This window comes from Sminthopsis crassicaudata, chromosome 3, assembly GCF_048593235.1.
Source record: "Sminthopsis crassicaudata isolate SCR6 chromosome 3, ASM4859323v1, whole genome shotgun sequence".
In the NCBI taxonomy this organism is placed as follows: Eukaryota; Metazoa; Chordata; class Mammalia; order Dasyuromorphia; family Dasyuridae; genus Sminthopsis; species Sminthopsis crassicaudata.
The window spans coordinates 267,285,205-267,300,735 of record NC_133619.1 but is presented as its reverse complement, the minus strand read 5'-3'; the positions used below and the strand labels follow the sequence as shown (position 1 = coordinate 267,300,735).

Genomic DNA, 15,531 nt, shown 5'->3' with positions numbered 1-15,531 from the left:
TTTTGAAGAATTATTGTGGTTTCTTTTGTAAGTCAGACCTGACTCAAATTGATCTGGTAGTTCAAATTCAAAATTAGAATGAAATAAAACAAGACAAAAAATCAGAATAAAAAAATAATGAAACAAAAATTAGAATGAAAAATGTGTAGACAGACTGGGGTTTACAATGTCATAGAAGAGAAAGAATATTCAGCAAAGATACAGTACTGGTTCAGGCAGACAGATCTCCTCTTATCTACCTGCAGGAATGTATTTGATGGGCAGGATATAGTATGGCAGTGAGGCATCCACCAAGTCTGAGAGTGGTGGAGTCCTTATATACTTTCTTATACCCTTAACAAACTTGGCAGCTGTGTCAAGCCACAAGCTAGGGCCCCATAGAGCACCAGCCCTGAAGTCAGGAAGATCTGAGTTCAAATCTAGTCTCAGACGCTTAACATTTTCTAGCTGTATGACCCTGGGCAAGTCACTTAACCCCAATTGCCTCAGCAAAAAAACAAACAAAAACAAAAAACAAACTAGGGTCCCAAGGTAGTTGTCTCAAAAACAGCTTCCTTGTCTTTTAGGAAAAAAATAAAACTGGCTAAACCTATGTGGCTATATCTAGCTACATTAATAATACCAAATATTTTAAGAGTAATTGATATAATATGTAATATGCTCCCAAAATATTGTTCTAAAAATGAAAGGAGGAAAAAGCATTTTGGAATGAAGTTATTTTTGTGAGACATATCGTTCTCCTACTCAAACAAGGAGACAAAGCAGACAGAGACCTGTCTCATTAATGAATAGTAATGCACTATTTTTAAAAGATATACTGAAAAACAAGTTAAGGACTAGACTTGTGGATTTGTTATTTGTTTTTAGTTTTTAGCATAGGGAACTCCTAGGTGAGAAAACTCTCTTTATTAATGCAGGTCAGTTGGGGGCAGCTAGGTAGCGCAGTGGATAGAGCCTGAGCCTTGAATTCAGGAGGATCCGAATTCAATTTTGATCTCAGACACTTAACACTTCCTAGCTGTGTGACCCTGGGCAAGTCACTTAACCCCAGCCTCCAAAAAAAAAAAAAAAAAAAAAAAATGCAGGTCAGCATCTTATCTGCATCTTGGACTTTTAGGGAATGGCCTAAAATGTTAAGTGACTTGCCCTGCATAAATGAAACAGTTATGTGTCAGATATGAAACAAATTTTTAAAAATAACATCTAAGTTATTTGCTAAGATATATGTTTGCTAAGATCCATATGTGTCCATACTGTTCGCTTGAAATAGCTTTACCCCTCTTTTTTTCATCAGAATTATTCCTGTTTTTAGCTACAGCATTTTATTATTGAGAACTTTCTTAGTCTAGCAATATCTCCCTGTAGAATTTTAGGCCATGAAATCATACCTATTTTTCCTCTGAATCCATTATTATCCACTCCTGAAAATCTAGGGTTTTTTTTTTATCAGACTAAAACTCAACTTTTCTATCTCCTTATTTATTAATTCTAAGACAGGTCACTCTTGTGGCAACTAGTGCTCTTTATTGGTTAGGATAAAATTAATATCAGTGAGTGATTGACAGCATATTAATTTTGCAAAGTGAAAGAAAAGAATTTGACTTTTCAGTAATCATTTTAAATAGAGAATTAAGGAAGTGGGATGCTTACCAATAGTTAAACAAGGTCCTCCTAGAGAGAAGAGGAGATAGTCATCATTTTAATATTTCCCTGAGTATGTATTCTAAGTCATGAGTATAAGTCCTGTATATAACAGATCATTGCAAAATTAAATTGTTCTTTACCTGTGGCATTTTTCTTTTGTTCATCTCCAATTTTAGTTTGAAAAAGATACCATGTATGACTTTGAAGAGCTTACTGATCTGGATCCTCAGACAGTTTATTGTCTTCAAGTTCAAGGGTTTGTAATTGAAAAAAACAAAAGTGGAAAATGGAGTCAGCCTATCTGTATCCAAACTACTGAAAATGGTAAGTGTTATCAATTAATTTAGCTAATGCCACTTAAGCCAGAACAAACCAGAGTACAGGTTTTATTATATTTAGAGTTGACATAAATCAACAGCAGTTGATGGGGAATGTGTTGTTCATAATTCAACTAATAATATTTATAGAGAAAAAATGCAAAAAAGACAGTTGCTCATTGCAGCTGGTTACAAACCAAAATAAAGTATGCTTGTTAAGGAAAATGTATATCAATGTATATCAATAGCTACAATAAATACATCCTTGTTAAAATAGCTAGTTTTATTAAATCAAAGGGAGTACCTGTTAGGATAGATGATTGAGGACAATATTCTAGGCTCTAAAATCTTCCTGTTTTAGCAATTAAATCTTTTTGTACTAATTAGAGGAAGACAGAAGAGATTTTCTAAACTTTCCATCAGAACTCTATTCAAAACCCTTGGTTTTCAAACCAGTTGGATACTTGCTGAATAAAAATCACCTCTAAAATCCTATAGAATTGTATTAAATATATCTATTCATAAAAATAAGTTTAAAACATTCTCTCATGTGAGAATATAAACATGAAATTAATATGCTTTAATAGCCTGTAGGAAATATATATATTTATGTATGTTTCCCAGTATATTTTGTTTTTATAAAACTTTTAAATTTACAGGCAAAAAACCCTTCATTATTAATATATATATATATTTAATTATAGCTTTTTATTTACAAGATATATGCATGGGTAATTTTTCAGCATTGACAACTCCAAAACCTCTTGTTCCAACTTTTCCCCTCCTTCCCCTCACCCCCTTCTCCTAGATGGCAGGTTGACTAATACATGTTAAATATGTTAAAGTATAAATTAAATACAATATACGTATACTTGTCCAAACAGTTATTTTGCTGTACTAAAAGAATCGGACTTTGAAATAGTGTACAATTAACCTGTGAAGAAAATACAAAATGCAGGTGGACAAAAATAGAGGGATTGGGAATTCTATGTAGTGGTTCATAGCCGTCTCCCAGAGTTCTTTCACTGGGTGTAGCTGGTTCAGTTCATTACTGCTCTATTGGAATTGATTTGGTTCATCTCACTGTTGAAGATGGCCATGTCCATCAGAATTGATCAGCATATAATATTGTTGTTGAAGTATATAATGATCTCCTGGTCCTGCTCATCTCACTCAGCATCAGTTCATGCAAGCCTCTCCAGGCCTCTCTGAAATCATCCTGCTCATTGTTAATATAATATTAAAAAGTGAGGAGAATATAAGAACCTAATAAAGACAATAACAATGAAAACTCCAGTAGTTTTATAAATGCTAAATAAATACATACATACATACTATAATAAACAGTGGTGATATCTGTGGCCTGGGCTGCTCCTCCTTGGCCTGTGCTCCAGGTTCCCAAGAGGTTAGTCTGACAAAGTAGACAATTGCAATTAAGAGAATGGCCTCAATAGGCCACAAGTCTGGCAGGAGGTAGCCATGGCAGATGGTGATGTGAGGAGTATGAGAACTTAGGTTTCCACAGGTATCAAAACAACATGAAGGCAGGGATGAAGGAGCTTAAGATATCTCTATCCAATCACTGTGTGAGTCAAGAAACTGGCTAAACAACAATAACTGACAAAGGGGCCCAGGCTTAAATTGGCCCAAACCTATTAGGATCAATGACAGGACACAAGCCTTTTGACATATGGAATGGTTGAATAAAGAGGATTGTAAATCAACCTTTGTAATATTGATTGTAAATCTGATCTAATTGTAATTTGGATTGTAAAGCTGACCAATTGCAACTAACTCTGACTATAAATCCAACCATTCTGAATCCATGAAGGGGGTAAGGAACCAAACTAACAGTATAAAGCTTGTTCCTGATGCCATATTTCGTGGATCCTTTGGGAGGATACCAGTTTCTCTTGATGACTGAATAAAGGATTTTTCTTTCACTCTAAAAAAACATTGGTTGTAACACTACTCCTGGAATAGCTTGCAATAGGGAAGCAGTGATACTCCTTGATCCCGCTAAATTCCCCTGGTCTTTTGATAATAGTAGTGAGATATGGGTAGACTGCATAGGTGCAGACCAGTTCTCCTCCATTACCAGAAACTATACAAAAATATGACACTACCCTAAAAAACGCCTGGCTTCTCTGCACCCAGAGAGAGGACGGTGGGGACTAAGTGTGGATCACAACATAATATTTTCACTTTTTTTGTTGTTCATTGCTTGCTTTTTGTTTTCTTTCTCTTTTTTCCCTTTTAGTTTAGATTTTTCTTGTGTGGTATAATTGTAGAAATATGTATAGAAGAATTGCACAAGTTTAACATAGATTAGTTGTCATTTAGGGGAGGGGAGTAGGGGGAAAAGAGGGATAAAAAAAATTGAAACACAAGGTTTTGCAAGGGTGAATGTTGAAAATTATCTATGCATATATTTTGAAAATAAAAAGCTTTCAAAAAAAAGAAAAAAAAATGCCTGGCTTGCTTTTGTGTTGTTAGGCCCTGGATAACAGGCCATACATCCCCTCTCCCCTTTTTCATTTGTGCAATTAGACTTGGAAAAATTGAGTTTAAAAAGAAAACTTTAAACCTTGAGGCTCGGACTCCCCTTCATATACCATTGCAACACAATGAAGCTTAGAAAAGAAAATCAGTATCCGGGTGCTTGCCTCTCTGACTTCATCCCTGTCCAAAAACTACCCTGGGAATAGAATTACTGTCAAGGACAATCTCATGGCCTGCAGTTATTCCCTCTTTATAGCCACTATATATCCAAGAATGGTCTCACTTCTCTGTCTGATAGGGTCTGAGGCACAATCTCCAAGCTGTAAATACCAAGTTAACTCCTCTCTCCCTGTTCTCTCTTTGAAGTAAACAAAACAACAGCTGCAACACTAATTTCACTCTCCCTTCTGTATTTTGCTTGCTAAAAAAACCTTATATAAACGGTGTGCCTCAATTGCTCTGAACCAAATGCTTTAGAAGTATATTCCCATTTTGGTCAGCTAGCTTAAATTCTCCACATTAAAGATTAAAAACAGAAGGATTGCAGCTTATGAGTTATTGTGAGTTACATGTTTTCTGCAGTCTCACTATTTCTTCCTCCAAAAAATACACATAAGTGAATGAAAAATTTGAATTACATTCATATTTGTTACCTGCCTCATAAATTGTGTTGAAATTGATTCGCATATTTAAAATAAGTGTTATAGCAGAACTGACTATACAGGTCATATACATCCTGGTTGTTGTTAGCTGAGATGGAGAAAATCAACACAAACATAAGTTACAGGATTTGTTCAGAGAGCTATGTGTAAAACACTCTTTGTGGTTGATTCTAGGAAACTGTCTGATATTTGAAGTATCCCCTGAAGAACATTCACTCAATGTTTCTAAGCTGTCTCCTAGAGTTCTTTTTCTGACAGCCCAAACTTGTTTCTCTTTGCTCTCACAGCTGTACTCCTATCCTATCACATTGATCTCAGGAACAAACAGATAGACTAAAATCAATAAATGAGTCTAATAAATGAGTTTATTAAGCAACTACTATGTTTCACACATTGTACTAACTTCCAGGGATACAAATAAAAGAAATGATAGTCTCTGCCCTCAAGAAGCTCATAATCTAATGGGGAAAGGAGATTAGAAAGATGAGTTACTGGAAATGATAAAATGCAGGAAATCAGCCATATTTCTACTCATAGTTTCAGCTCTAGGTACAGGAGCACCAATGGAGGGAGGAGCATTCAGGGCCTCTTTTTCTTGTTTAATAATTTCTTCATTTATAGTCCTAAATCACATGATGCCTATTGTATAAGGCTAACTATCATGGCTTGTGAGCAGAGCAGGCACCATGCTCTGAATCAGTCAGCTAAGCATTTCCAGTTTGTTGAACTTGATATAAGGAAAGCTTACATTTAAGCTAATCTTTAAATATAAATAGGTTTTCAGTGGGGAGAACTTGTCATATGAATGGGGAGAGTAAGAGGAAATAGGGGGGAAAGTGAGGGCAAGGATTTAGAGGAACAGTAAGAAATAGTCTGGGTATAAATCAGTTCCAATTGTTCAGTAATAAAGAGAATCAGCTACACGGGGCGAAAGAACAATGGGAAAAGAATGTGGACCACAACGGAGCATTTCCACTCCTTTTATTTTTTTTTCCTCCTCAGGTTATTTTTACCTTATTTCTAAATCCAATTTTCCTTATGCAGCAAGATAACTGTATAAATATGTATACATATATTTTTTAACATATACTTTAACATATTTAACATGTATGGGACTACCTGCCATCTAGGAGAGGGGGCTAGAGGAAGGAGAGGAAAAGTTGGAACAGAAGGTTTTGCAAGGATCAATGCTAAAAAATTACCCCTGCATATGTCTTGTAAATAAAAAGCTAAAATTTAAAAAAAAAATAATCCGGATATAGGAAACAGTAAGGAAAAAAGATACACAGGTATGAAAGCAAGTTGTATATGGAATGTGGAGAAATAATCCCATTTAGTGGGAGCAGAGATTATATGAAGAAAATACTTTAAGATAAAATATTCTCTTCCTGTCCAATCAGAGCCAGCCGTTAGGCATTCCAATTAAAATTCTGTTGGTGGCTTTTCTTGTCTCTCAGCTCTTAGTTAAAATGAAAATTACCAATATTACATAGAATTGATAAATAATAAATAATCCCAGTCCTGGCCTCTCTGCTTTTTTTAGCCTTCTCTTCCTTCTCAGATTGCTGTGACATGAGCTAATTTGTTTATCTGTAGATAGTTTTTTTAGATTCCTGATTTCCCAAAATTAAAAGTAAATACATTTTAAATAATGCAATGCAAAGTATACCCTGCATATAAAATAGAGGGGGGCCTCCATCATGTAGTAGTCTCCACATGTAGAAAATAGGAAATTACACTTAGTCTGAATGTAACAGATTAATGCTATAGCTATAGATAATTCTGCTTGTTTTCTTAAATGCAAAACAAATTGACTCCTACCTTGACTGTCTTCCCCTTAGCTTGGTCTAAATTTTAAAATGCAAAATAATTCAATATGTATTATTTCATCGATTTATTTTAAATTGACTCATTCATCTCATTTTCCATTGAGATTCTTGACTCCTCATCTTCTTGTGGGCAAAGAAAAAAATTTTGAATTATGTGTTAGAATATATTTGCTCCAATATATTAGAGCCTCCAAAGGGCTTGAACTATTGCTACTTGTACTAAGGACTAAACTTCTGAATGGACTGAATGATTTGAAATCACTGAATCACAGCCTATGAGGCTGGTAGACCATGGGAGGAAAAGTCAACTTTTTGAAGTATCCTCCTCTAGGCTTGCTCATCCAATTTATACTTGCACAGGAAGTTTGAGTCTTTAGAGAACAATCTGTCCTGTTTCCCTAGAGGCTCTATGGATAATCCTGAGAGGTTGGGATATCTAGTTCTGCAGTTTATGAGCTCTCATCTGGCGTTGACTCCATTATCAATTTAACAATAGACCAAACAATGGACCTGGAATCAGAAAGACCAGATTTCAAATCTGACCTCAGACACTTACTAGCTGTATGACCCTGGGCAAGTCATTTAATCCATTTGTATAAAACTGAAAGTTAGTTGAAGAAAATAGCAAAGTACTCCAGTATCTTTCACACACACACACACACACACACACACACACACACACACACACACACAAAAAACAAAAAAACAAAAAACGGTGAACTGTTGATACTCCAATCACAAATAGTTGGATGTGACTGAACTATCTATAAATCATCCTTTCCCTTTGTTAGAAATATGCTACAAAGATAAAAAGAATTCTGGAGTGTATGAAGTAAATTGGTTTATTTACAGATCTTGCTAGAAGCCTGTACTCTAGGCAGGAGCAACGCCCTATTTATAGACATGGGAATGAGCCTTTTTATTTCCTATCCTGAAGCACAAGGTCCACCACTAGTTGTTTCTTTAGCTGAGGAGGACAAAGTTAACAGATTTCTTGTTCCTCCCATTGCATGTTCCTCCTTGATATGTCCCCCTTCCCTCGTTATATACCCATGTTCACTAGAAAACTCCTTTGGTGAAGTCAATATTAATTAACTCATTAAGTATACTCAATACTTGCAGTTACTTTCACCCACTTTTTGTTTTTTCATTGATTTTTTATCATTTTATCACTTTAGTGGCTCAATATCTTATTTTATACAACTATATCAGCTGACCTTTCTCTAAGTTTTTGTCCCTATATGGAAATATAATCCTAGAGATTGTTTCACACCCTCCACCATAGATACTCCACTTCCTCAAAAAAAAACCCAAAACAAAGTGGACAAACTCAAGCTCCCTGAGGAGACTGGGATCAAGGCAATAGTAAGGTAGCTAGATAGTACAGTGAATAGAGCACCAGCCCTGGAATCAGGAGGACCTGAGTTCAAATGTGGTCTCTTACTACTTTGTCTTACTATTTACTACTATCTGTGTGACCCTGGACAAGTCATTTAATCCCAATTGCCACTCAAAAAAGCAAAAAATATTTTTTTTTAAAGCAAAATGTAAAAGTATAATAGAAGTACATGTGGCCAATGGAAATATCATCTAATCTTGGCCCTGGAAGTCTTTTTTTTGTGGAATCTCAATGAGGTTTCCTTAGGTATAGATAGCTTAGTGCTGAATTATGTGATATAGAAAATGTTTGAGAGACATAGTTTATGGGTAATTAACCATTTTATTAATTATTGCTAGTGGGTAGTCAATAAAAGAATAATTTGGTTTTCTCTCCTAAACTAAAAGAGGGATCTTAGGAACCTATTATACCCTTGAAAGAGTGGGTGTTCCCAACAGGTGGCAATCAACTTTTGATAGGTTAACAATGGATATTATAATGAGAAGTGGATCTTTTCCAATGAGGGGCTGGGAGATTATGATTCTGTCACTCATTCACAAAAAGAGTATCTCAAGACAGACCACCCCCAGCTTTGACAATCTAGACAAAGGATTTACCCCAGAACCCAAGCTTCAATAGACACAGTGCACTGGAATTCATTTTAGATTAAACTCTTTGTAAGGTTTTCTAGTCGGGTAGAATATCCTGTCCATATTGAAAAGCATAAACCCCGGAATTTGGGCAATCTCATCCATCAATAATATCCTTCAGAGACTGAAAAACCTTCAGATTTCTGGTTTCTGAGTGAAGAAATAAGAGGGGAAAACCTTAATCCTAATTTAATATTTGACCATTAATGTAAGAGAGAAATAATCTTTTTTTTTTCAGCTCTAAGAATCAGTGCCTTTCTAGAATCCATATCCCTAGCATTTTTCTTTATCATGAGGGATCACCATCCCTAAAGCTCCCTTCTTGGGGAACCGACTTTCTACTTCTACCTTCAGAACCTGCTGCTGCTGCTAACTCCATTCAATTCTGTTACCAGAATTCTGATACTTAGGAATATATTGGGAGAGGGCAGAGTGGTGGCCAATTTCCTTTCACCACCTGATAACTTACTGAAATCTTTCTTACTTGAAAACCACCAGAGAAAAGATTGCCCATTCAAACTTTGTGAATGAACACTGAATCCTTACTCAGTATTTTGTAAATCATCAGTCCATCCAGCTAAGAAGTCAATAGAAAATTTTACATCATCAGCAACACTCCCTAACCCACCAACCAGGATAAGTTGATCACCAGAAACCTTATCACCTTGAAGAAGGTCTCAAGTTCATCTTTTCATCTTTTCAATTTGCCCTCAGTAGCTTCTCTCTCAAAAATATAAATTCTTTGAGGGCAGGGATTGTCTCTTTTTCTTATCTGTATACCACATTGCACAGTTCCTGGCACCTTTTTTGGTCATTTTTTCAGTCACGTCCATTTGAAGTTTTCTTGGTAAATATACAGAGTACTTTGCCATTTCCTTCTAAAACAAATAAGTGACTTGCCCAGGATCACACAGTAAAGTGTGATTTGAATTCAAGTAGTTAACTCTTTCTGACTCCAGGCCCAGCATTCTATCTACTGCACTGCCATTTATTGAACTGAGTTTTCAAGTATTAGCTTGGGTTGATAGTTTGAAAGAAAATCAATTAACTCCAAATTTATTGTTTCATTGTTACATTACTAATCAGGAGATACATTCTTATTTTTTGAATACAAAAGATATATTGGAAACCAACCTTTAAAAAGACAAGTGGGAAAAGCATGCATTTCAACTTTTATTCTGTCATTTGCCCTATTTCCCTACAAGTTCTGAATGTCTAGAATTGGTATCAGGAAATATTTTGTAATGGATAACTTTGCAAAAATTGAATTCTCAAGAGAAATTATTTCTTTCTCTTCTATAGGATTACCTTCACACTGGATTACTGTTACTGTGCTTATTGTATCCATGATTGTGGTTTTAATGTTGGTGCTCGGTTGTTTTTGCATATGGTTCTTCTACAGAAAAGCAAAATGTGTATTCTTTCTTGGGTATTCTTTTCCTCAGCATCTGAAAGAGGTATGGTTTATATATATACATATGAAATACTATAAAGCATTCTTCTTCCCTGTCTATATATTTACTTTAAGCTCATTATTTCATAGATGGGTAAATTCTAGCCATATAAAGTTATTTGCCCAGGATCTCATCATGAATTCCAAATCTTTTTGAGTTCCACAAGAAGACATATGAATTCCCTTGATAGGTTTATCAATTTCTGGGCAATTGAAAATAGCACATACATACTATATTGATAATTTTGCCCTAGTTAAGTGCACAGATAAGTGCAATCTATATCTAAGGTCAACACAAGGCAAATTTAGGAAATAAATAATTTGTCTTCTAAAAATTTCCCCTTTCCTTTTCTTCACTTTCTCCTGATCCTTTTTCAAGGGTTCCCTCTTTGTCCCAAATGTCCAGTGCCTTAGTAGGAATAATTTGCTAAATTAATCTATGTTAAGATACTAGTCATTCTTTTTTAATAGTATCAAGATAATTTTTAGCATTCATTTTCATTGAGTTCCAAATTTTTCTCACTCCCTCCCACATCGCTCTTCTTCCTCAAATGGTAAGCAATTTGATATAGCTTACATATGTGCAATCATGTAAAATATATTTCAAGAATATTCTCATTCTTAATGACCTCCAGGAGTACTCACATTTTAAAAGAAGCTTAAATAAGAAAATGTTTATCTCAAAGGAATTAATATCGAACTATACAATGAGAAAAAAGTATTCTCTTGCTGCTACTCAAATGATACCACAAAAGTTAAAGCCTGCTCATCCTTTTGTAAGGCCAAATTGTCTGTCTTTAGATAAATGTTTTGCATCATATTGTACAGCTAAAAGTCAATATAATCGTTCCACCTTCATAAACATCAACATTAATTGACATAGTCTTTACCCTTCATGATGCTTAAATTCTAGAGGAAGAGATAGCTCAAATTTAAGTAGAACCCTAAATTCATAATACATTAATAAAATTCTAGCATAGTCAATAGATAACAAGAGAGATGCACAAGTAGCTTGGGAATTCTGAAGTGGTCAGAATAAAAGAAGTTTATTGCAATCTAGCTTCAAACAGATGAGCAAGCCTTAAACTGTATCTGAAAAGGAATTAGTCATTTCCTGAGAGGGAGAAGTAATTACCTGTAAAAGGAAGAAGCTAAGAAATTATACATGTTCAGGAATACTAGCAAAAGCTTGAATAAAATGTATTGTTGTTCAGTTGTGTCCAGCTCTTTGTGACCTCATTTGGAATTTTCTTGGAAAAGATACTGGAGTGTTTTGCCATTTTCTTTTCCAGCTCATTTTACAGATAACAAAACTGATATCAATAGAATGAAGGGATTTACCCAGTGCCACATAGCTAGTAAGTGTCTGAGGCCAGATTTGAATCAAAAAGATGAGTCTTTCTGACTCCTGGCCCAAAGCTCTCTATTCAACAGGCCACCTAGTTTCCTGAGATTGAAGTTGATTAGAACTAATCAGATGAAGTAAAGTAAGCAGTAAATTAATGTTCTTATTCTGAATTTAGAACAAGAATATTAAGTTGAAGCATACCACAATTAAGAACCACTATGGGCTTCTGATAATAAGATAATACAATTAAAGCAATTCTCTTTATAAAGAGAATTATTATATTTTATGTAGGGAAACTAAAAGAAAAAAAAGATGTTAAAAAGCCAGAAGACAGGTCAAGCTATAAAAAAACTTAGGCACACTGGACTATTAGAATACACAATGAAGTGGGGGTTCTAGAAGTATAAAGAAAAAGGAAAGTGTATATGAAGAGAGAAAGAGCAGGACAAGATAGGGGCACTGAAAAAGATAACTACAAAATTCATATACCTTGGAGGACATGAGTGGTGATGATGCTGTGGATAATATTAGAAAATTTAGGAATTGCAAAGAATTTTGAGGGGTAAATGATATGCTCAATATTAAGCATATGAAGACTGCTAAAGAAAATTTTTAGAGATTGGAAAAATAACTGATCCAAAGGGCTCTTTTTAAACATAGCATAGACTATTTTCATTTTTCCTTTGTATCCCCCAGTCCTTAGCACAGTGCCTGACACATAGGAAATACCTAATAAGTGCATATACTTTAAAGAAAACCTCACAAAAATTGTATAAATGTATATACATATATTGAATTTAACATTTTTAAAAACATATTTAACATATATCAGCTTGCTTGCCATCTAAGGGAGGGGAGGGGGCAGGAATTTGGTCTTGCAAGGGTCAAGTGATGAAAAATTATGCATGCATGTTTTGAAAATAAAAAGCTTTAATAAAAAAAGAAAAAAAATTAGAAAACCTAATAAAACAATAAACTTTATAGGGAAATTAGGCCAAGGAGCTCAACAATGAGCTTTGAGGATTGAGCTCATCTACTAATTGTAGTCAACTACAACAAAAATATGAACCAAGTGGACAAGCAGAGCTGAACCCAGTGAGGGCTTTTCCAGGGGATGCACAAACAAATAGTGGGGGGTGCACAAAGGAAATCCTATATTAGTTGCTGTTGCAGTAAGCTAGCACTGGTTCCTCTCTCCTCTGCCCCATCCCAAGGGCCACATTGAGGCCTTGGCAGCTGGTACACAGATGCAGGCCGAGTCAGAGGATTAGGGAGAGGAATCCTTACTCCTGAGTTTTTGTCCTCATCATCCCAGCAAGATATCAAATTCTACTTCTTCCAAGCCTTCATATATTTATTTATATTTAACATGAACCTACTGGCTCTAAAAAATATAGAAGGCTTCTATTTATTTTCCAAAGTCCACTTATTGCTTGCCTGTCTCTTTGAGTCAAAAGAAATCACAAAGAAAAAAATCCTTATTTATATAGTTGTTATCACCCTAGAACTATAAAATTTAAACCTCTCATTCCTGTCCCCCATCCTGGAAAGGAAGTTAAAAATCCTCTAACTCAGTCTTCTCACTTAACCAATGTGAAAACTGAGGATCAGCGAGTGCCCAAGATCATACAAGGTAGTAGAAGGCAGATCTGACCTCTGTCCCAAGTCGGGTGCTCCTTCAATAGGATTGAATTTCTAAAAGGACATTTAAATGAAATAGAAGAAGTAAATTACTTTCAAGATTAAACATTTTGGGAAGGAGGTGGAAGCAATTGGGATTAAAGTCACTTGTCTAAGGTCACATATCGAGTAAGTGTCTGAGGTCATATTTGAACTTAGGTACTCCTGATTCCAAGGTCTGTACTCTATCTACTGCACCCCTAAAAGAATAAACATTTTGAATGTGAGATTTATTCAGGATCATGTAGCAAATCTTCAGTAAATTGATTTAACAGACTAATTATTAACAGGTCTTAGTATTTTTATTTGAAAATAATATTTTTCAATATTTCAAATAAACTTATTCTACTTATAACCTTAGTAAGTCTTAATTAAAAAAAAAGGAATGGATAAAGCATAATTTTAATTTTGTTTCTTTTTTTCCTTCACAGTATTTGGACCAACCTTCCAAAAGCATTTCACATCTCTTGCCAGTACCTTCCAATGAGGGTGAATCCTTTGATAAATTAAGTATAATAGAAGAATCAGAAAACACTGGGAATGACACCATGGATCCATGTAACTATTCGACAGAAGTTTTACAACAATCCCTACTTTCTGGAGAAAAAACCACATAGCTGGTCATAGAATTCAGAAAGTTTGTCCAGTCTCATCCAGTGAAGAAGATGTAGTGAAATAGAGTTAGGCATCAGATCAAACTCTGACTCAAGAGCCTTCCATAAATAAATTAGTTGTAAATTGAAATGATCATTTGGCAGAAAATGCTACATTATTATTATTTCCAATTTGATAAATTAATAAAAAACAAAAAGGGGATTTTTGATTTTTCTCTTTCATCAGAATACTTTTTGATTTATCTAATGCCAAATAAGTGACAAATTTAATAAAAATAAACATTTGAAGGAAAGAATGCAATCAAAAGCTTCTAAACTAAAAAAAGCCTCTAACTAAAAATATGGTCTCCTGGGAAGGAGAGGGGAGGGAATACTTGATGCAATTTAAGATCTAAATAATGATGTACAAAATACTAATTTTTTCCTAGAATTATTTTTATATTTTTGCTCTTATAATATGAATAATGCCACATCAATCTGTATTTTTCTAATTTAATATATCAGTGACACAATTTGTGTGATTATTATAAGACTAAATAATTCGATTGTTACTTACATTGTCTACTTCTCAGGGCTATTTTGAGAATCCAGTGAGGAAATGTTATGGAAAATGCTTGTACTCATGAAACTTTATGTAAAGCTGAGCTACTGTTAAAGTCTAAATAATGCTGTACAAAATACTAAATTTTTTCCAAGAAAATTTTTCCTAGAATTATCTTTATATTTTTGCTCTTGTAATATGAATAGTGCCACATCAATCTGTATTCCTCTAATTCAATATATCAGTGAAACAATTTGTATAATTATTAATAAGACTAAATAATTTGATTGTTATTTACATTGTCTACCTCTCAGGGCTGTTTTGAGAATCCAGTGAGGAAATGTTATGTAAAATGCTTGCAGCCATAAAACATGTAAAGCTGAGCTACTGTTAATGTCAGTTTACAATATTTTTTAATGAATTTGATTTTGAACCAAAGAGGCAAGAGTTATAAGAATCATGAGAAGAATTCTAGTCACATTTCTTCTATTTATTTGCAATCTTAGGAATATGTTCTTCAATGTATACACAACACATTTCCCTATTCCTGAAAATCCTTCCCCTAGCTTGCAATCTTTGCTTATCTGAAATGTTCTTTATCTTCCTAAGCTCAAATATTGCCTGTCCAATAAAGTCTTTATATATTCTAGGTCTATGCCAAATCACTTCCTCTAAAATTGCACAGCAGTTTGCCCATATTTTTCATGCCTATCTCCTCTGTTTGTGTTATATTTATATACAGGTCATCTTTTAAATGTACAATCCTTTTAAACATATTTCCACATTTGTCATGTTGTGAAAGAAAAATAAGGCCAAAAGGAAAAAAAAAATCATGAAAAAGAAAAACCAAACAAAAAAGGTGAAAAATAGTATGCTTTGGTCCATATTCCATCTCCATAGTTCTTTCTATGAA

At 34.4% G+C, this 15,531-nt stretch overlaps 1 protein-coding gene across 2 annotated transcripts in view; it reads left to right on the top strand.

The window, feature by feature from the left end:
- The window catches only part of LOC141561305 (interleukin-10 receptor subunit beta-like), a 98,141-nt gene extending 82,874 nt beyond the window's left edge, over nucleotides 1-15,267 (top strand). For both annotated transcript variants that reach the window (XM_074300740.1, XM_074300739.1), the window contains 3 exons: nucleotides 1,821-1,968; nucleotides 10,285-10,439; nucleotides 13,895-15,267. In XM_074300740.1, the coding sequence (XP_074156841.1) occupies nucleotides 1,821-1,968; nucleotides 10,285-10,439; nucleotides 13,895-14,080 (489 nt within the window). In that variant the 3' untranslated portion in view covers nucleotides 14,081-15,267. The remainder of the gene's footprint in view (nucleotides 1-1,820; nucleotides 1,969-10,284; nucleotides 10,440-13,894) is intronic.
- The last annotated feature ends 264 nt before the right edge of the window (nucleotides 15,268-15,531 follow it).